Below are 23189 nucleotides of genomic sequence, written 5' to 3'. Positions count from 1 at the left end.
GATATGGTTCTTATGTAATGATTTTGGGATTTTTGTTTATTTTTCTTCAGTTAAAAAGGTTCTGCGTAAATAAAACTGTCAGAATGATGAGAAATGCGTTTTCTTGATGCGGTATAAAAAGGGATGCAAATGATCCCTTAACCAGCTCTTCCTCTAATGCCACAGATGTAAGGCAGCTATCCTATAAGTCAATGTTTGACCCTTTAAATATGCCTTGAAACATAACTTATTAAATAAGCCAGCACCTCATCTGCAGACAGCTGTTTCGGGCTGAATCCCGACTTGGGCCTCTCACCCAGTTAAGCCAGTGCGGTATAGTAATAATACCTAGTGAATGATCTCTTCACTGATTGGAGGTTTGTATTGTAGTCTAAAACAGTAAATAGAGGACAGTGGGGAGGAAGGGGTGCGGGTGCAGCTTCTCAGTGGTTGAAGCAGCATGAGAGAGGAGGGGAGCAGAGATATCGAACTGGCTCACAGCACTGCTCTTACATAAAACAAGGATGTGCCATTTCTGGTTAGCAGCCATGCCGAGAAAATATGCCTTTACAGAAACCATTAGAGTGAAGGTAAATGATCTAGAGTGTGTATGTTAGATACAGCAAATGCATATCTTTAGCTGAGCAGTTATTTTCAATCTCTTCCTGACTAAATTTGTTTTGTTTGTTTTATTTGTTATTCACTGTCTTCCCAGGGCCATACATTTTTGTTTTTCCATTCACAACTGTATGAGTTTTGTTTTTTGTTTTTTTGTTTTTTTGTCAGAACAGGTTGTACTTTGTAATGGCATCATATAAAAATTTCATACGGTGTAGTAGGAACTTGGAAAAAAAAATGCAAATCCTCTCTAGTTTTATGAGTTTTGTTTGTTTTGAGGAGAGATGGTGGTCTACAGTGTCAAATGCTGCAGAGAGATCAAGGAGAATTAGTAAAGTGTAGTCACTGTTGTTTTTAGCTCATTTGTCATTTTGCTGAGGGCACTTTCTGTAGAATGGAGGACGCGAAAACCAGATTATAATATATCAAGGAGATAGTTAGACCAGAAATCACGAAGGAGGTGACAGTAGACCAGATGCTCCAGGAGTTTAGAGATAAAGGGGAGATTAGAAACAGCTCTGTAGTTAGCTGCACAGGATGGGTCATGAAAAGGTTATTTTTTTTTTATAATGGAGTTATGAAAGTGTTTGAAAAGAAGAGTGGGAGATAACAGAATCCAGGGCAAGGGCTCTTTTATTTACAATAACATACTACTGGCCTGAGGCTTTAGCCCAGCAGTGTGTTCGGTGACGTCACCAGCTCTGATGGGCGGGCTTTAGTGCTGCCCTAGCTGTTTTACAGGCTAGGGCAGCGCTTAAGTCTGCCCATCAATGCCGGTGACGTCACCGGGCTCCCTGAGCAGCGGGAAGAAGAGGCTTCAGCCCTCCTTCATAGAACTCCGGAAAATGCCTTTGCCCTGCGCGATTTAGCACAGGGCAAAGGAGAGCATTGGAGCATGAACTGCTCCGATTCTCAAGTCAGGGGGACTGCCTGGGTGAAAATGGGGGTATATCCGGGTTTAGCAACACTAAGCATGAATGAATGGCTCCTCATAAATTTTGTTTTTGGTTTTTAACATCCTAAAACCTTGTGGTTGTATTTTATAGGACAAAGAAGACATGTCCACTGGAATTTATACAACAAAGTGGTTTCTGCAATGCTTCTTAGATCGGGTAAAGACTATAAACCTACTCTCTACTTTTACATTTAATGATCCTGTCTTATGAAATTAGGGTTGTATCGACTAGGGTTGTATCGGGTATCGAAACATTGATACTTTTTCAATACTTTAATACCCGGTTTGCTTCGATACATGGATTACCCATTTTTGACACTAAGCTATGCTATTGTACTTTAGTCTAGTCTGTGCCTCAATGACATACGTAAACACTGTTATAGACCAGGTTTCCATAACAACCCAGCCATTTTTCTTTACTGTTAATGGGACACTGTGGAAGTCACTGTTTTGGCCTACTATTGGATGTCACTGTTCTCATTACTGTTATGGGTCACTGTTATTGCACCACTGTTATGGGGCACTGTGGATGTCACCATTGTGGGATCACTGTGGATATATTTTAACTATAAATACAAACAAACGAAATAGACCTGTGCGAAGCCTGGTTATTCTGCTACTCTTCAACAATATTTACCCTTTTTCTTTGTTTCTCCCAGCTTAGCTGGAGCCATAACCTTTTTCATCTTATCATTCATATAGCCTTTTGGGGCCTTTTTTTTCATTTTTTTTCCGTTCCAGGCACAAGTTGTAATTTTTAATGGCACCATTTACAATTGCATATAATGTAATGGGAAGCTGGGAAAAAATATTCCAAATGGGGCTAAAAAAAACACCATCACTCCACAGTTCAGTTTTATGGGTTTTGTTTTTATGGCGTTCTCTATGCGGTAAAACTGCCACTTTCATTCTCTGGGACAGTACTAGTGATGAGTAGTGATGAGCAGCAGGTGTCATATTCGAATTCGCGATATTTCTCGAATATTTCGTAGAATATTCCCAAATTCGAATCTTCGTTAGGAGTAGTGCTGATTGCGAATTTTCGGAATGAGAATTTTCGTAATGAGAATCAAATGGTGATGGGGACGCTTGTCGGGGAGGAATATTCAAAAACAAGAATATATAGCGAATATTCAAAAAACAAATATAGAGCAATTTAGCTAATATAGTGCTATAATCTTCTTTGTCTAATAGTTGTAATTTTTTTCTCATCTGAAGTCCAGATTGGAAAAAAATTCCAACTATTTAAAAAAAAAAGATTATAGTATTATATTAGCTAAATTGTTCTAGATTCGTTTTTTTTTTTCTAATATTCGTTATATTGCTATATATTCTTGTTTTAGAATATTATGAATATTCGAAAAAACTAATATATAGCACTATATCGAATATACAGTTGCAAGAAAAAGTATGTGAACCCTTTGGAATGATATGGATTTCTGCACAAATTGGTCATAAAATGTGATCTGATCTTCATCTAAGTCACAACAATAGCCAATCACAGTCTGCTTAAACTAATAACACACAAATAATTAAATGTTACCATGTTTTTATTGAACACACCATGTAAACATTCACAGTGCAGGTGGAAAAAGTATGTGATTCCCTAGACTAATGACATCTCCAAGAGCTAATTGGAGGGAGGTGTCAGCCAACTGAAGTCCAATCAATGTGATGAGATTGGAGGTGTTGGTTACAGCTGCCCTGCCCTATATAAAACACACACCTGTTCTGGGTTTGCTTTTCACAAAAAGCATTGCCTCATGGGATATTTTTATCGAGCAAGTCGTTACGGACATGGCAATACCTAATATGTATACAATATATATACACTGCTCAAAAAAATAAAGGGAACACAAAAATAACACATCCTAGATCTGAGTTAATTAAATATTCTTCTGAAATACTTTGTTCTTTACATAGTTGAATGTGCTGACAACAAAATCACACAAAAATAAAAAAATGGAAATCAAATTTTTCAACCCATGGAGGTCTGGATTTGGAGTCACCCTCAAAATTAAAGTGGAAAAACACACTACAGGCTGATCCAACTTTGATGTAATGTCCTTAAAACAAGTCAAAATGAGGCTCAGTAGTGTGTGTGGCCTCCACGTGCCTGTATGACCTCCCTACAACGCCTGTGCATGCTCCTGATGAGGTGGCGGACGATCTCCTGAGGGATCTCCTCTCAGACCTGGACTAAAGCATCTGCCAACTCCAGGACAGTCTGTGGTGCAACGTGACGTTGGTGGACAGAGCGAGACATGATGTCCCAGATGTGCTCAATTGGATTCAGGTCTGGGAAACGGGCGGGCCAGTCCATAGCATCAATGCCTTCATCTTGCAGGAACTGCTGACACACTCCAGCCACATGAGGTCTAGCATTGTCTTGCATTAGGAGGAACCCAGGGCCAACCGCACCAGCATATGGTCTCACAAGGGGTCTGAGGATCTCATCTCGGTACCTAATGGCAGTCAGGCTACCTCTGGCGAGCACATGGAGGGCTGTGCGGCCCTCCAAAGAAATGCCACCCCACACCATTACTGACCTAATGCCAAACCGGTCATGCTGGAGGATATTGCAGGCAGCAGAACGTTCTCCACAGCGTCTCCAGACTCTGTCACGTCTGTCACATGTGCTCAGTGTGAACCTGCTTTCATCTGTGAAGAGCACAGGGCGCCAGTGGCGAATTTGCCAATCTTGGTGTTCTCTGGCAAATGCCAAACATCCTGCACGGTGTTGGGCTGTAAGCACAACCCCCACCTGTGGACGTCGGGCCCTCATATCACCCTCATGGAGTCTGTTTCTGACCGTTTGAGCAGACACATGCACATTTTTGGCCTGCTGGAGGTCATTTTGCAGGGCTCTGGCAGTGCTCCTCCTGTTCCTCCTTGCACAAAGGCGGAGGCAGCGGTCCTGCTGCTGGGTTGTTGCCCTCCTACGGCCTCCTCCATGTCTCCTGATGTACTGGCCTTCCTCCTGGTAGCGCCTCCATGCTCTGGACACTACACTGACAGACACAGCAAACCTTCTTGCCACAGCTCGCATTGATGTGCCATCCTGGATAAGCTGCACTACCTGAGCCACTTGTGTGGGTTGTAGACTCCGCCTCATGCTACCACTAGAGTGAAAGCACTGCCAGCATTCAAAAGTGACCAAAACATCAGCCAGGAAGCATAGGAACTGAGAAGTGGTCTGTGGTTACCACCTGCAGAACCACTCCTTTATTGGGGGTGTCTTGCTAATTGCCTATAATTTCCACCTGTTGTCTATCCCATTTGCACAACAGCATGTGAAATTGATTGTTACTCAGTGTTGCTTTCTAAGTGCACAGTTTGATTTCACAGAAGTGTGATTGACTTGGAGTTACATTGTGTTGTTTAAGTGTTCCCTTTACTTTTTTGAGCAGTGTATATATAAATCCAATATATTATTTTCCTTTAAAATAACACCAAACCTGTTCCCACTCCCCAAAAAGGGTTCATATTTGGACCAATTGTTAAAAAACCATTACTTCTTCTAAAATAACTCTGGTGGCAGATGCCTGTCGGTATTTATATACAAACAGGGATAATTTTTGGACAGCTATTTAATTTTAAATATCGTATAAAAATCCATCAGTGCCGTGTATATTTAAACAGACTGTTACCACCAGTTACCATCCGTTTACACATAGCCATACAAGTTGCTGTCACTTTGACATTACTAATGAGATCTTGGCATTAAAGAGCTTGAAAGGGGTTGGATACAGTCCTCATACAGGAGACATCAGACATAACTTTTCAGGTCACTTTTGATTTGGGCCGAATCAAATGTGAAGTCCAGTTTGATCAAATCTTACCCCAAATTACCCTTGGTGAGTTTTGACCCCTGCTGACCAGCTGTAGCTTAGGACTGCGGCTTTCTCAAACAGCTGATCAGTCAGGGTCCAGAGGATAGCTTAGGTCATCCAGAGGATAGATTCAGAGGATAGGTCATCAAAATAAAAAAGTGAGAAAACTCCTTTAGAAATTGATAATATATATTAAGAAAAGCTCTACCAGCAGACTACTGGAGCCCAGCCTATCAGTTACCAACTGATAAAAAAGCAAATTTAGAATAATTTAGGCTGTCTCACAGTATTTTTGCGTACATGAATTTATTACTCATTAAAATACACTTAAAAATAATGTCAACATATCAGCATAATTCCATGTATAGACATAAACAATGCGGAGCTCTCGCACAACCTATACGACTAGAAATTGAGGTGCTTGTATGGAACATGGATGTAGTTTGTAAACAGCCCCTACCCCCCATTAGAGCATGTACTTATCCTTTATAATGTTAATGGTTTCTGCTCATATGTATACCATTTTTTATTTTTGTTCCTTTTCTTTTTTTTTTTTTTTAAGTAATAGAAGCAATGTCACAAGAGTGATATAACTACCTATTATATAATCATGAAACACATTGTTTATGCCTCCTTGAATATAATTTTTTTTTCTTCAAAAGAGTCACAGATAACATTTTTTTTTCAGACACCTTTTACACTGACCCTGAGACTGTGGGACATCTATATTTTGGAGGGCGAGCGAGTGCTTCCTGCCATGGCATACACTATACTGAAACTGCACAAAAGTAGGACATGATTTGTATTTATAGGCCAGATGAAACTTCTAGAGGGTTCTGCACTACATTGTGAACTGGTTGTTTTGTTAGAGTTTAAAGGAAATTTGTAAATTTACAGGTACCCCTAGTTATTCCTTTTGTAAGATATAAAAAAAAAACTAAATGTGTAAAAATCTCTAATACACTATAATTGCCCACATTTACTAATGGCAGTGCATTTACCATAGATTTTGGTGTAAAGTGAAGAAGAACGTGGTGAAATTTGGATCCTCTAGGTTTAGAGAAAGTTTCTTTGCCTTGTCTGGAAAAGGGTTGTAACTTACTGTACCTGCAAAGGATTTGGCTTAACGGGGAAGGGTTGTGACCTAGGAAGCAATGTTTTATGCCAAACGTATGCCACGGGTCTAGTTTAAAATTTTGTCCCATCGTAAGCCAGCTAATAGTTGGTATAGCCTTAGACCTCATGCACACGACTGTTGTGTGTATTGCGGATCCGCAAAACACGGATGCCGTCCGTGGGCATTCTGCAATTTGCGGAACGGCGCGGACAGCCATTAATTGAACTTCCTATTCTTGTCCGCAAAACGGACAAGAATAGGACAGGTTATATTTTTTTGGCGGACCACGGAACGGAGCAACGGATGCGGACAGCACACTGAGTGCTATCCGCATCTTTTGCGGCCCCAGTGAAGTGAATGGGTCTGCATCCGAGCCGCAAATACTGCGGCTCGGATGCGGACCAAAACAACGGTCGTGTGCATGAGGCCTTAGACTGAGGCGTCTAGCCTTGCGTCAGATTTTTCTTCTGGCATGAAGCACTGTAGTAATTCTGTTGCATGTCTGGACAGCCTGTCAGGTTTACACTATCTACAGGCTTAGTGAACCTTCCACAATGTCTTCACCAGGTTCTTTTTTTACATTATTTTCATATTTACCGCTGTAGTGCCGATAGCCTTTTCTCATTTTATTGCATTGTGCTTCAGTGACAATATGCTTCCTTTACTTATTTCCTTTTATTGTGGACAGAGCGACTTCTCAAGATGTCCATGGAGGACCTTCGGGAGTTCCTGCAAGAAAAAATAGCGCAGTCTTTGAGCTATGATGATGATATTGTGGTTGAACAGCTGCAGACATCTATGGCTGAATTGAGAAAGATGAAACTAGAGCTGCCACCACCAGGTAAAATGATCTTGCACTGTTGCTTTTTGCAGTTTATTTTTATTGTTTTTTTTCAGTATTGTGTCATGTCTGTGATTCTAGTTAACAATTATTGACTTGTTGTTTATGTAATAACCCTCACTCTGCCAGATTTCCATCAAGTACCATTAGCAACCTAGCTGCTTCCATTTTCAGGCCATATGCCAGTGTTAGCCAACTGGCCTTAAGAGAAGCCTATCCCCAGAGTTCGGGCTATTAAAACAAAGCCTTGTTGCTGTAGTCCCTATAAATACTTTTTTGTGTTTTTACTGACTTGCCGCCCGGCATATGAAGTCAGTGCATGCTCTGCCAAGTGGAATGCCAAGCAAGGCAGAATGCGCTATCAGTGAGGACATCGTGACTGCTCACCACTGCAGCATTGCCTCTTTTTTTTTTTTCACTTATCCTAGCAATATGCCCCCATTGTCTGAGATGACACAACCCCTTTCAAGGTGTTATCCAATACTGTAACCCACTCCCCCACAATGTCAGGCCTTTCATACAGAGAATACTTACCTAGTCCCTGATCGTTGCATCTCCCCGTAGTACAGATCCAATAGCAGGCTGTGCCGCTGACCCGCTCCCCTTGCATCACACGTGACACAATGGGGCAGGTCACAGTTGCGGCCTGCTATTGGCTGCACCCCCTGTCGCAAGATGTTATGATCTGCACAGGGGGAGATGCAGCGATGGCTGTGGAGTGATCCGGAAGGACAAAGGTGTCGAAGACCAGGTAAGTTTTCTGTGTATGAGGGGCCCGGGCATTGTGAGAGAGGGAGTTAACAGCTTTGGATAACCCAATAAAAGACTACCTGTCACCTCTCCGGACATGTCCATTTTAGTAACTACTTGCATTCGCCATGAAATAACAATTCTGGAGCATCTGTTCTTATGACTCTGTTGTGCCATTTCTCTATAAATCAATTGCCAACAGTCTGCAGTGAAGGTACTGCTGGGTGTTACCAGTAGCTAGTGTGTTTGACTCTGTCCAATCAGTGCTGCTAGTATCAAACTGTGCAGGGACTCCCCCCCCCCCTTCCCAAATGGTAACACCCATCTGTACTTTAAAGGGAGTCTGTCATCAGCATTTCACTTTTGTAACCCTTCCCATAGCTCCCTAGCATGCTTACATTTAATAAAATCGTTACCTCTGGCATCAATCCTGGACTTATAGAACCATCAAAAACGATCTTTATAACTTATGCAAATGAGGGCTCGCAAGTGCCCAGGGGCGGCGTTACACTCGTAGGTGCCCTGCTTGCTCAGCCTTTTCATTGCGTCCCCCCGCCCCTTCTTTCCCTTTGACCGCCTTTCTACTAACTTGTTATTCCAACGAGATCCCGCGCCTGCGCAGTCAGTCAGTCGGCTGGCGCATGCGCACTGCGATGCCCATTCCTTGTACGACATCACAGTAACTATTGCGCATGCACAAAAAGTGTAATAGCAAGCGATCAAAAAGTCATATGCACCCCAAAATAGTGCCAATAAAACCGTCATCTCATCCCGCAAAAATCATACCCTACCCAAGGTAATCGCCTAAAAACTGAAAAAAACTATGGCTCTCAGACTATGGAAACACTAAAGCATGTTTTTTTTTGCTTCAAAAATGAAATCATTGTGTAAAACTTACATAAATTAAAAAAAAGTATACATATTAGGTATCGCCGCATCCGTGACAACCTGGTCTATAAAAATATCACATGATCTAACCTGTCAGATGAATGTTGTAAATAACAAAAAGTAAAAAACGGTGCCAAAACAGCTATTTCTTGTTATCTTGCCTCACAAAAAGTGTAATATAGAGCAACCAAAAATCATATGTACCCTAAACTAGTACCAACAATACTGCTACCTTATCCCATAGTTTCTAAAATGGGGCCACTTTTTTGGAGTTTCTACTCTAGGGGTGCATCAGGGGGGCTTCAAATGGGACATGGTGTCGAAAAAAACAGTCCAGCAAAATCTACCTTCCAAAAACCGTATGGCATTTACTTTCCTTCTGCGCCCTGTCGTGTGCCCGTACAGCTGTATACGACCACATATGGGGTGTTTCTGTAAACTACAGAATCAGGACCATAAAAATGTAGTTTGGTTTGGCTGTTAACCCTTGCTTTGTAACTGGAAAATTATTAAAATGGAAAATCTGCCAAAAAAGATTTTCCATTAATTCTTGTGGAACACCTAAAGGGTTAACGACTAGAGTTAAGCGAACACCTGGATGTTCGGGTTCGAGAAGTTTGGCCGAACTTCCCGAAAATGTTCGGTTTCGGGAACCGAACTCGACCCGAACCCCATTGAAGTCAATAGGGACCCAAGCTTTTCGGCACTAAAAAGGCTGTAAAATAGCCCAGGAAAGGGCTAGAGGGCTGCAAAAGGCAGCAAAATGTAGGTAAATCCCCTGCAAACAAATGTGGATAGGGAAATGAATTTAAAAAAAATAAAAAATTTAACCAATATCAATTGGAGAGAGGTCCCATAGCAGAGAATCAGGCTTCATGTCACCCACCACTGGAACAGGCCTCTGTGAGATATTTAGGCCCCGGCACCCAGACAGAGGAGAGAGGTTCCATAGCAGAGAATCAGGCTTCATGTCATAGCAGAGAATCAGGCTTCATGTCACCCACCACTGGAACAGGCCATTGTCAGATATTTTTAGGCCCCGGCACCCAGACAGAGGAGAGAGGTCCCATAGCAGAGATTCGGGCTTCATGTCATAGCAGAGAATCAGGCTTCATGTCACCCACCACTGGAACAGGCCACTGTCAGATATTTTTAGTCCCCGGCACCCAGACAGAGGAGAGAGGTCCCATAGCAGAGAATCAGGCTTCATGTCACCCACCACTGGAACAGGCCACTGTCAGATATTTTTAGTCCCCGGCACCCAGACAGAGGAGAGAGGTCCCATAGCAGAGAATCAGGCTTCATGTCATAGCAGAGAATCAGGCTTCATGTCACCCACCACTGGAACAGGCCATTGTCAGATATTTTTAGGCCCCGGCACCCAGACAGAGGAGAGGTTCATTCAACTTTGGGTTGCCCCGCAATATAATGGTAAAATTAAAAATCTGCACAAGGGATGGACAGGTCCTGTGGGATCCATGCCTGGTTCATTTTTATGAACATCAGCTTGTCCACATTTGCTGCGTTTGTAATGACGCCCCCTGCCGTGCTGAATACACGTTCAGACAAAACGCTGGCTGCCGGGCAGGCCAGCACCTCCAAGGCATAAAAGGCTAGCTCTGGCCACGTGGACAATTTGGAGACCCAGAAGTTGAATGGGGCCGAACCATCAGTAAATACGTGGAGGGGTGTGCACACGTACTGTTCCACCATGTTAGTGAAATGTTGCCTCCTGCTAACACGTTCCGTATCAGGTGGTGGTCCAGTTAGCTGTGGCGTGGTGACAAAACTTTTCCACATCTCTGCCATGCTAACCCTGCCCTCAGAGGAGCTGGCCGTGACACAGCTGCGTTGGCGACCTCTTGCTCCTCCTCTGCCTTCGCCTTGGGCTTCCACTTGTTCCCCTGTGACATTTGGGAATGCTCTCAGTAGCGTGTCTAACAACGTGCGCTTGTACTCGCGCATCTTCCTATCATGCTCCAGTGCAGGAAGTAAGGTGGGCACATTGTCTTTGTGCCGGGGATCCAGCAGGGTGGCAACCCAGTAGTCCGCACACGTTAAAATGTGGGCAACTCTTCTGTCGTTGCGCAGGCACTGCAGCATGTAGTCGCTCATGTGTGCCAGCCTGCCCAGAGGTAAGGACAAGCTGTCCTCTGTGGGAGGCGTATCGTCATCGTCCTGCGTTTCCCCCCAGCCACGCACCAGTGATGGGCTCAAGCTGCGTTGGGTGGCACCCCGCTGTGAACATGCTTCATCCTCCTCGTCCTCCAGTAGTGGGCCCTGTCTGGCCACATTTGTACCTGGCCTCTGCTGTTGCAAAAAACCTCCCTCTGAGTCACTTCTAAGAGACAGGCAGAGTCTGTCCAGCATGTGCAAGGTGGAGTTCCACCTGGTGGGCACGTCGCATATGAGGCGGTGAGCAGGAAGGCCGAAGTTACGCTGTAGCGCAGACAGGCGAGCAGTGGCAGGATGTGAACGCCGGAAGCGCGCACAGACGGCCCGCATTTTATGCAGCAGCTCTGACATGTCGGGGTAGTTGTGAATGAACTTCTGCACCACCAAATTCAGCACATGCGCCAGGCAAGGGATGTGCATCAAACCGGCTAGTCCCAGAGCTGCGACGAGATTTCGCCCATTATCGCACACCACCAGGCCGGGCTTGAGGCTCACCGGCAGCAACCACTCGTCGGTCTGTTGTTCAATACCCCGCCACAACTCCTGCGCGGTGTGGGGCCTGTCCCCCAAACATATGAGTTTCAGAATGGCCTGCTGACGTTTACCCCGGGCTGTGCTGAAGTTGGTGGTGAAGGTGTGTGGCTGACTGGATGAGCAGGTGGAAGAAGAGGAGGAGGATACAGGAGGCAAAGAATGTTGCCCTGCGATCCTTGGCGGCAGAAGGACGTGCGCCAATGAGCTCTCCGCCTGGGCCCCAGCCGCCACTACATTTACCCAGTGTGCAGTTAGGGAGATATAGCGTCCCTGGCCGTGCTTACTGGTCCACGTATCTGTGGTTAGGTGGATCTTGCCACAGATGGCGTTGCGCAGTGCACACTTGATTTTATCGGACACTTGGTTGTGCAGGGAAGGCACGGCTCTCTTGGAGAAGTAGTGGCGGCTGGGAACAACATACTGTGGGACAGCAAGCGACGAGCTGTTTGAAGCTGTCTGTGTCCACCAGCCTGAATGACAGCATTTCATAGGACAGTAGTTTACAAATGCTGGCATTCAGGTCCAGGGATCGAGGGTGGCTAGGTGGGAATTTACGCTTTCTCTCAAATGTTTGTGAGATGGGGAGCTGAACGCTGCCGTGTGACATGGTGGAGATGCTTGGTGACGTAGGTGGTGGTGTTGGTGGTACGTACTCTGTTTGCTGAGCGGCAGGTGCCAACGTTCCTCCAGAGGCGGAGGAAGAGGCAGAGGCGGCAGCAGCAGAAGAGGTAGCAGGGGGAGCCTGAGTAAGTTCCTTGTTTTTAAGGTGTTTACTCCACTGCAGTTCATGCTTTGCATGCAGATGCCTGGTCATGCAGGTTGTGCTAAGGTTCAGAACGTTAATGCCTCGCTTCAGGCTCTGATGGCACAGCGTGCAAACCACTCAGGTCTTGTTGTCAGCACATTGTTTGAAGAACTGCCACGCCAGGGAACTCCTTGAAGCTGCCTTTGGGGTGCTCGGTCCCAGGTGGCGGTGGCCAGTAGCAGGCGAACTCTCTTGGCGGCGGGTGTTCTGCTTTTGCCCCCTGCTCCCTCTTTTGCTACGCTGTTGGCTCGGTCTCACCACTGCCTCTTCCTCTGAACTCTGAAAGTCAGTGGCACGACCTTCATTCCATGTGGGGTCTATGACCTCATCGTCCCCTGCATCATCTACCACCCAGTCTTCCTCCCTGACCTCCTGTTCAGTCTGCACACTGCAGAAAGACGCAGCAGTTCGCACCTGTGTTTCGTCATCATCAGAGACGTGCTGAGGTGGTATTCCCATGTCCTCATCAGGAAACATAAGTGGTTGTGCGTTTTCCTCATTGTTACCGTTCACCACAATAAGAAAAAAATTATTTGGCCCAATGTATTGAATTCAAATTCAGGCCTTTTTTTACAGGCACCTAACACTATCTGGCTATCTATTTAGGTACCGTATTACACTAATACAGGCACAGCAGTAACCACAGATTTAGCTGAATATAATTTGTAGGCCTAGTATTTAGGCCCTGGATGAAAGGTATCCCTTTTACGGACAGAATTAGACTTGGAAATGCACGGTAGCGTGTGAAGTTATTGAGGATGACCCTATCAGCACCTTCAATGTAATATACCCTTTTATGGATAGATTTAAACTTGGCCTGCTACAGCAGAATCCACTGATTTAGGGAATTGCTAATTTGGGAATTGTATTTCAACCCAGAAAAAAATATATCCTTTGCCAGACAGCAGACAGTATTACAATTGGCTAGCCACAGCTGAAACACCAGATTTAGGGTACTGCTATTTTGGCAATTGTATTTCACCCCTCAATAAAATAGCAAGCACAGCCAAGCCCCTGATGTAGGATATAGCAAAAAAAAAAACACACTATTGATGGTTAAATGGACTTGGTGGCAACTTGTGCTGGCGCACCACAAGACGCAAAATGGCCGCCGATCACCCCAGAAAAAAGTGACAGAAAAACGCTCTGGGCAGCCTAAAAACAGTGAGCAATTAACTAGCAGAAGTTGAATGATACACAGCTGTAGATCGATCACTTCAGTAAGTGTTTTTGAACAGTAAATCACTGCCTAATCTCTCCCTAACAGCAGCAGCTGCATCCTATCCCTACACTGATCAGAGCAGAGTGACGTGCGGCGCTACGTGACTCCAGTTTAAATAGAGGCTGGGTCACATGCTGCACTGGCCAATCACAGCCATGCCAATAGTAGGCATGGCTGTGATGGCCTCTTGGGGCAAGTAGTATGACGCTTGTTGATTGGCTGCTTTGCAGCCTTTCAAAAATTGCCAAGAAAGCGCCGAACACCGAACCCGGACTTTTACGTAAATGTTCTGGTCCGTGTCACGAACACCCCAAAATTCGGTACGAACCCGAACTATACAGTTCGGGTTCGCTCATCCCTATTAACGACATTTGTAAAATCCGTTTTGAATACCTTGAGGGGTGTAGTTTCTTAGATGGGGTCACTTTTATGGAGTTTCTACTCTAGGGGTGCATCAGGGGGGCTTCAAATGGGACATGGTGTCAAAAAAACTAGTCCAGCAAAATCTGCCTTCCAAAAACCGTATGGCATTCCTTTCCTTCTGCGCCCTGCCGTGTGCTCGTACAGTAGTTTACGACCACATATGGGGTGTTTCTGTAAACTACAGAATCAGGGCCATAAATATTGTTTGGTTAGGCTGTTAACCCTTGCTTTGTAACTGGAAAAAAATTATTAAAATGGAAAATCTGCCAAAAAAGTGAAATTTTGAAATTTTATCTCTATTTTCCATTAATTCTTGTGGAACACCTAAAGGGTTAACAAAGTTTGTAAAATCAGTTTTGAATACCTTGAGGGGGGTAGTTTATAGAATGGGGTCATTTTTGGTAGTTTCTATTATGTAAGCCTCGCAAAGTGACTTCAGACCTGAACTGGTCCCTAAAAATTTGGTTTTTGAAAATTTCTGAAAAATTTCAAGATTTGCTTCTAAACTTCTAAGGCTACTTTCACACTACCGTTCGGAGCGGGTCCGTCTGATGTTTCATCAGACGGATCCGCTCCTATAATGCAGACATTTGCATCCGTTCAGAACGGATCCGTCTGCATTATAACTTAGAAAAATTTCTAAGTGTGAAAGTAGCCTGAGCGGATCCGTTCAGACTTTACATTGAAAGTCAATGGGGGACGGATCCGCTTGAAGATTGAGCCATATGGTGTCATCTTCAAGCGGATCCGTCCCCATTGACTTCCATTATAAGTCTGGACGGATCCGCTCGCCTCCGCACGGCCAGGCGGACACCCGAACGCTGCAAGCAGCGTTCAGGTGTCCGCTCACTGAGCGGAGTGGAGGCTGAGCGCTGGCAGGCGGATGCATTCTCAGTGGATCCGCCTCCACTGAGAATGCATTAGGGCCGGACGGCTGCGTTCAGGGCCGCTCGTGAGCCCCTTCAAACGGAGCTCACGAGCGGACACCTGAACGCAGGTGTGAAAGTAGCCTAAGCCTTGTAACATCCCCAAAAAATAAAATATCATTCCCAAAATGATACAAACATCAAGTAGACATATGGGGAATGTAAAGTAATACCGTATATACTTGAGTATAAGACAAGTTTTTTGGCACATATTTTTGTGCTCAAAAAGCCCCCTCGTCTTATACTTGAGTCTAGGTCTGTATTATGGCAACTTACATTGCCATAATACAGACCATGACATGTTGGGGCCGGAGAAGCTGTTACTTACCTTTTACAGCTGCTCCGATCAGCTCCCAACACGTCCGCGCGGCACCTCTGTTAAGCTCCCAGTGTAAATCTTGCGAGACACGCGGGCCGCAAGATTTACACTGGGAGCAGACCGCGAGATTTACACCGGCAGTAAGTACCGGCCCCTGCACAGCCTCCCCTCCCCCTGGACATCCCCCTCCCCCTGGACAGCCCCCCCTCCCTGTCCAAGTATGAAGTAGGGAGGGGGGGAACAAAAAATAAAAAATAAACAACCTGATAAATATAAAAAATAAAAAAATAAAATAAATAAATGCCCAGTTGATGGGAGTCTGACTCCCTGTATTTAATGCAGAGTGCGTGTGTATATAATGCACACACTCTGCATTAAATACAGGGAGTCAGAGTCAGGCTCCCATCAATCTGAATCACCCTCTTGCAGATGTGTGTATATAATGTAGAGTGTGTGCATTATATACACATACACTCTGCCTTATAGCTGCATTTCCCACCCTAGTCTTATACTCGAGTCAATAATTTTTTCCCATTTTTTTGGGGTAAAATTAGGGGCCTCGGCTTATATTCGGGTCGGCTTATACTCGAGTATATACGGTAACTATTTTTGGAGGTATTACTATGTATTATAGAAGTAGAGAAATGTAAACTTGGAAATTTGCAATTTTTTGCACATTTTTGGTAAATTTGGTATTTTTTTATAAATAAAAATGTATTTTTTTTTACTTCATTTTACCAGTGTCATGAAGTACAATATGTGACGAAAAAACATTCTCAGAACGGCCTGGATAAGTCAAAGCGTTTTAAAGTTATCACCACTTTAAGTGACACTGGTCAGATTTGCAAAAAATGGCCAAGTCCTTAAGGTGAAATAGGGCTAATAACTAAAAGTCTCATGACAGATTTCCTCTAAAGGGGGTTTCCATGATTTTAATATTGATGGTCTATCCTCAGGATAGGTCATCAATATCAGATTGACTGGAGTCCAACACCCAGCATCCCCGCCGATCAGCTGGTTGGAGAAGGCTGCGCTGCGTTCTCTTCAATGTTTACCTGCTCACCGTTGACTTCGCAGAGGTGAGCAGGTGTAATAACAAGCCGTTCCAGTACCTTCTATGGGACGACTATTTCATATTCAATTGTATACTACATAGCTGTCCCATAGAAGTAAATGGGACAGCTTGTAATTACACCTGCTTGCCACCATGATGTCGAGGGTGAGCAGGTAAACAATAAGGGAAGGGCTGCATGGCTTTCTCTTCAAACTGCTGATCAGCATGGGTACTAGGTGTTGGACTCCTGCCTGATATTGATGACCTATTCTGTGGATAGACCATCACTATTAACCATCTCCCGACCGGGTTATTCCTCCTTGACGCATCGGCGCGTCATCTCGCGAGACGCGAGATTTCCTGTGAACGCGCGGACACAGGATCGCAAGGTAAACAAGTTGATCTACAGCCTGCCAGCGGCGATCATTCGCTGGCAGGCTGTAGATGCGTTTTTTTTGTAACCCCCGAAACGTATAGCAGACGCTGTTTTGTTAACAGCGTCTGATATACCTGCTACCTGGTCCTCTGGTGGTCCCTTTTGCTTGGATCGACCACCAGAGGACACAGGTAGCTCTGTAAGTAGCACTACACTACACCCCCCCCTGTCACTTATTAACCCCTGATCACCCCATATAGACTCCCTGATCACCCCCCTGTCATTGATCACCCCCCTGTAAGGCTCCATTTAGACGTCCGTATGTGTTTTGTGGATCCGCACATTGCCAGAACTATATAGAGAATGCCTTTTCTTGTCCGCAATTGCGGACAAGAATAGGACATGTTCTATATTTTTGCGGAACGGAAGTGCGGACCCGGAAGTGCAGATGCGCAATTCCGGATCCGAGCGGGACAAAGTCTGTCCCCATAGAAATGAATGGGTCCGCAATTCCGTTCCGCAAAATGCGGAAAACAGAATTGCGGACGTGTGAATGGGGCATAAGGGTCCCTTATCACCGCCAGTTAGCCACTTGTTAGGTAGTTAGCGCCCACCGCACCGCAGTCACTGATTAGTCGCTGATTAGCGTCATCGCTGTCGCTAATCAGCACTACTACTATATAGTATCTGTAAGTGATCAAGACTGATCGCAATCAGATCTATATCAGTACATTAGGGTCACCTTAGGCTCTACAAAAAACGCAGTGTTCCCCCGATCAGGCCTGATCTTGTGCGCACACTTGCGTTCAGTCCGCCCCACCGCAGTGACAGAAATGTTTTTTTTTTCTGATCACTGCAAAAACACCGTAAAATCGCTGCGGCGCTATAAAGATCACTTTTGAGCTTTTTGGATCTTTATTAGCGATCGCAGCTTTTTTTATTTGCACATTTTTTGGCGGAGATTTTTTCATCCACATTGATCGATGCGAATGAAGAAATCTGTGCCGTTCATTTTTTCAAAAAAAAAAAATCTCATTACCCGTATGCTTAATATAAGGCCTCATGCACACAACCGTGCCGTTTTTGCGGTCCGAAAACCGCGGATGCGCAAAAAACGGAAGGCGCCCGTGTTGACTTCCGCAATTTACGGAACGTGCGCCGGCAATATAAATGCTTATTCTTGTCCGCAAAGTGCGGACAAGAATAGGACATGTTATATTTTTTTAGCGGGGCCGCGGAACGGAGCCACGGATGCGGACAGCACATGGAGTGCTGTCCACATCTTTTGCGGCCCCATTGAAATGAATGGGTCCGCATCCGAGCCGCCAAAACGGCGGCTCAGATGCGGACCCAAACAACGGTCGTGTTCATGATGCCTAAGGAGAATAGCAGAAACTCCTAATGCTGGCCATGCATGTAATGATTGCGGAGACCCTCAAATGCCAGGGCAGTACAAACACCCCACAAATGACCCCATTTTGGAAAGAATACACCCCAAGGTATTCGCTGAGGGGCATTTTGAGTCCTTGAAAGATTGAACTTTTTGTCACAAGTTAGCGGAAGGGAGACTTTGTGAGAAAAAACAAAAAAAAATCAATTTCCACTAACTTGTGCCAAAAAAAAATAATCTTCTATGAACTCGCCATGCCCCTCACGGAATACCTTGGGGTGTCTTCTTTACAAAATGTTGTCACATGTGGGGTATTTATACTGCCCTGGTATTTTAGGGGCCCTCAAGCGTGAGAAGTAGTTTGGAATCCAAATGCGTAAAAAAATGCCCTGTGAAATCCTAAAGGTACTCATTGGAATTTGGGCCCCTTTGTGCACCTAGGCTGCAAAAAAGTGTCACACATGTGGTATCGCCGTACTCAGGAGAAGTAGGGCAATGTGTTTTGGGGTGTATTTTTACATATACCCATACTGTGTGTGAAAAATATCTCTGTAAATGACCACTTTTTAATTTTTTTAATACAAAGTTGTCAATTTACAGAGATATTTCTCTCACCCAGCATGGGTATATGTAAAAATACACCCCAAAACACATTGCCCTACTTCTCCTGAGTACGGCGATACCACATGTGTGACACTTTTTTGCGGCCTAGGTGTATAAAGGGGCCTAAAGTCCAACGAGTACCTTTAGGCTTTACAGGGTTTCTCTCAATTTAGCCCCGCCCCAAATGCCAGAAAAGTAAACACACCCCACAAATGACCCCATTTCGGAAAGTAGACACCCCAAGGTATTCACAGAGGGGCAGAAGTTAGCAGAAATGGAAACTTTTTCATTTTAATTAATTTTTTCTCAGAAAGTGTCATTTTACGCTAACTTGTGAAAAAAAATTAAATCATACATGAAATCACCATGCCCCTCCGCGAATACTTTGGGGTGTCTTCTTTCTAAAATGGGGTCATTTGGGGGGTATTTATACTATCCTGGCATTCTAGCACCTCAAGAAACATGACAGGTGCTCAGAAAGTCAGAGCTGCTTAAAAATGCAGAAATTCAATTTTTTTTACCATAGTTAGTTTGTAAATGCTATAACTTTTGCGCAAACCAATAAATATACACTTATTGGATTCTTTTTTATCAAAGACATGTAGCACAATAAATTCTGATACAAATGTAATTATATTTGAACAATTTAACCAGAGAAAGTTAAAAATACACTTTTTTTGAGAAAATTGCGGCCTATTTTGATTAATATCGGAAAATCGAAAAATCTTAGCAGCAATCAAATACCACCAAAAGAAAGCTGTATTTCTGAGAAGAAAAGGAGGTAAAATTCATTTGGGTGGTAAGTTGTATGACCGAGCAATAAACCGTGAAAGTAGTGTAGTGCAGAATTTTAAAAAGTGGTCTGGTCATTAAGGGGGTTTAAGCTGGGGGGCTGAGGTGGTTAAAATCCAAGAAAGCCCCTTTAAGAGACACACTAATGGCTGGCCTACAGCAATGGGCATGCCATCACAGAAGTACTTTACCAACAAAAATGCAAAGATAAACTTACTCCATTTTTCGAATAGAATAAAACTGACGAAAATAAAGGTTCAGTATGTCCCCTATGTATCACTTATGAGACAATTTATTTACCCTGAGATCCCACATTTCCCAAATTTGTCAGGGCAGCTCAATGCTGAATAAGTGGACTTGTTTAACGGAAGAGTTCAACTCCCTAAGATTGTCCAGGTGGGTTTGTATGTTGGTTTGGTATTCTTCCAGTTAAAATGGATGTTTTGTCTTTTTCACACTAATCACTTTTCTTAGAACCATTCTGTTTACAGTATACAGAAGGCAGACATTGGGATTTAGAGGCTATATTAGACAAACTTTAATGTCAACCTGTCATCAACTTTATGCTGACCTCATTGGGGGCAGCATAAAACAGTGACAGAATTGCTGATTTCAGTGGTGTGTCACTCATGAGCTAATAGTAAGTGGTTGCTGAGAACGAGGATCCTAATCATTGCAGCCCAGGGCTTCAAAAGAGTAAAATCTATGGAACTTGAGAAGAGTCATGGTTATTCATAATCTCCTGCACTTTCACCCATCTGCTGCCCATTGGCAGTTCTCTCCTAGAGAGAAGGGGAGAAAACTAGGTAGAAGACTGTCAGTCGTGGGCAGGGAGAGCGGGAATTTATGAATAACCATGATTCTTCTCAGGTGGCCGGGACTCTTTTCCAGGCCCAGTCTGCAATGATTGTGATGTTGGTTCTTGGCAACCACTTACTTTTAACTTTTACATGACAGACCGCTGAAGTCAACTCACCTGTTTCTACTTTATGTTGCCGTTAGTATGGGCAGCATAAAGTTGAAGACTGGTTCCCATTAGATTACAAGTAGACCTGGGGGAATTCAATTTCTCCTTGTGGTAACTACCAATTTGGCTTAGGGAGTATTATAGGCCAGACCTCTCATCCAGCCAAACCAGAAGCCTGTTCTGCACTAGCAAGAGCAAAAACAGTTTTTTGCTCTTGGCAGTGCAGGTTAGGTGTCTTTTTCTTACTAAAAAGATTTTTATTTATTTATCTGAAATCCGAAGTCGTTGCTCTAAGGCTGGGTTCACACCTGAGCGTTTTACAGCGCATTCCTACGCGCTGTAAAACGCTCAACAGGCAAAAAACAATGTTTCCCTATGGGCATGGTTCTCACCTGAGCGTTTTACAGCACGAACGCGCTGTAAAACCCTCTACCCCCCAAGAAGTACAGGAGCTTCTTTGGGGGCGTATTGTCGCGCGTATTGTGGCAGTTTTTCACTGGATTAATCACACAAACGCGCGTACTACGCGCGTTTCCAAAATACAAAAACGCCCCAAAATACGCCTCAAAAACGCCCTATAAAAACGCCTGTAAAAAGCGCTTATCGAATACGCTCAGGTGTGAACTCAGCCTAAAGCATGTTTAAAAAGCCAGATGTTGAAGTATAGCTTAAGATTCTATAGTAGCCTGCTGTCTATTTTCACTCTGTTCCATCCGGCTCCTTATCTCTGCTCTCTGACATTATAAACACTCATTATAGCTCAGTTCTTAACTTACTAACAATAATGTGTCTTTTAGTCTTTAATGACTTTAGTAATTTAGAGATAAGGGTTACTAGATGACCAGCACACAGTGAAAGTAGGAGTCGCACAGCTAGAAAAACAGTTAACCCTTTCTGACAGAACAGCTGAATGTTTTTTTTAAATAAAGTCCAATTTAAAAAAGATTTTTGCTGAAAATGGGTAAAATGCAATCACAAAAAATTGCCCCTAAAGGTTTGCATAGCCTTTAACTTTTATTTAGAACTAGCAGATGGACCCGGCTTTGCACGGGTATATTTCATCTTTTTCATTAAATGTTTGTGCGTGTCTTTAAGATATAGACAGTATCCACTATAGCAGTAACATCTACAGTACCTCGCACCCTTAACAGTGACCTCCACAGCCCCCTACCACTTAACACTAAACCTTCCCCCAACAGTGCTCCGTCTCCTTAAAATGGGACCTCCACAGCAGCCCACCCCCTTATCTTTGACCTTCACAGCAGACTGCCCCTTTACAGTGAGTTCTACAGCACCCCACCCCCTTGACAGTGACCTCCACAGGGGCCCGCCCCCTCAACAGTGACCTCTACAGCACCTGCCCCTTAACACTGACCATAGGACCTCCACCATTCCCAGCCCCTTTTACAGAGACCTCCACAGTGACTGCCCCTTTAACAGTGACCTCCACTATACCCCGCTCCCTTAACAGTGACCTCCACTGTACCCCGCTGCCTTAACCATGACCTCACAGTACCCCGCTGCCCCTTTAATAGTGGCTTCCACAATCCCCTCCTCCCTTAACAGTGACCTCCACAGAGCTCCGTTTCCTTAAAATGTGACCTCCACAACACCCCCGCCCCCTTAACGGTGACCTTTACAGTACCCTGCCCCTTAACACTGACCTCCATAGCGGACCGTCCCCTTAACTGTGACCTCCACAGCGGCCGCCCCTTTTAGTGATCTCCACAGTACTCCATCTCCTTAAACAGTGATTTCCACAACACCGCGCCCTTTAGCAGTGGCCTCTACAGCAATCTGCCCCTTAACACTGACCTCCATAGCGGACTGTGACCTCCACAACAGCCTGCCCCTAGGTTGGCTAGAGGTCTGGTTTTTAGCCGGATAGTCTGGCTTTCAGACTGTCCTTTTGAACAGCACACTCTCAGACAGCAGCACTGTGCTGTCTGAGCGTCAGCTGCAGGCACAAAGTCACCCTACCTCCTACCCCTGCAGCTGACAGAAGTTCATTTTTACCTTCATATTTTTCAGTCCTGTTGGCTTTGGGAGGGGCGTGGCTTAGCGGGACCGGGAGCGGGCCCGAATGGCCAACCTAAGCCTGCCCCTTTAACTGTGACCTCCACAGCACTCCGCTCCCTTAACAGTGTCATCCACAGCATCCTGCCCCTTTAAAGCTGACCTACAGAAGTGAAGAAAAATGGCTGGGTTGTTATGGAAACCTGGTGTAAACCTGTGTGTATGTGGAGAGTAAGGGCCTGTGAGCTTCTATTGGCTGATAAGGGTCATGTGACCATGTGTATGGCAGTTGCGATATGAGGAGAAAGACCTGCAGGCTTCTATTGGCTAATGTAGGTCATGTGATGTGCCATATTTGCATTTTTGGGGAATATCTCAGTAACGGTACGTCCTAGAGAGCTGAGACCCAGTCTAAAACCTTCCTGGACACCTGTTGTACCTGTGTGCCAAATTTCGTGATTGTAAATGCTACTGTGCGGATTCCTTTAGCAGACAGACATACACACATACACTCAGCTTTATATATTACAGTAGAAGTGTAAAACTATGCCAACTGAAACATAACTTCAATCTTGCTAAACGTATGGCACAGTAATTAGTCTAAAT

The 23189-nt window shown here is 44.5% G+C and overlaps 1 protein-coding gene across 2 annotated transcripts in view; it reads left to right on the top strand.

Moving 5' to 3' along the window:
• The window catches only part of LOC120980783 (USP6 N-terminal-like protein), a 188414-nt gene that overhangs the window by 162227 nt on the left and 2998 nt on the right, over positions 1-23189 (top strand). For both annotated transcript variants that reach the window (XM_040410063.1, XM_040410062.1), the window contains 3 exons: positions 1644-1709; positions 6074-6173; positions 7191-7343. In XM_040410063.1, the coding sequence (XP_040265997.1) occupies positions 1644-1709; positions 6074-6173; positions 7191-7343 (319 nt within the window). The remainder of the gene's footprint in view (positions 1-1643; positions 1710-6073; positions 6174-7190; positions 7344-23189) is intronic.

The sequence above is a fragment of the Bufo bufo genome, chromosome 10 (genome assembly GCF_905171765.1).
Source record: "Bufo bufo chromosome 10, aBufBuf1.1, whole genome shotgun sequence".
NCBI classification, from domain to species: Eukaryota; Metazoa; Chordata; class Amphibia; order Anura; family Bufonidae; genus Bufo; species Bufo bufo.
Note: the sequence above shows the minus strand (reverse complement) of the source record. Positions and strands in the feature narration are given on the sequence as shown.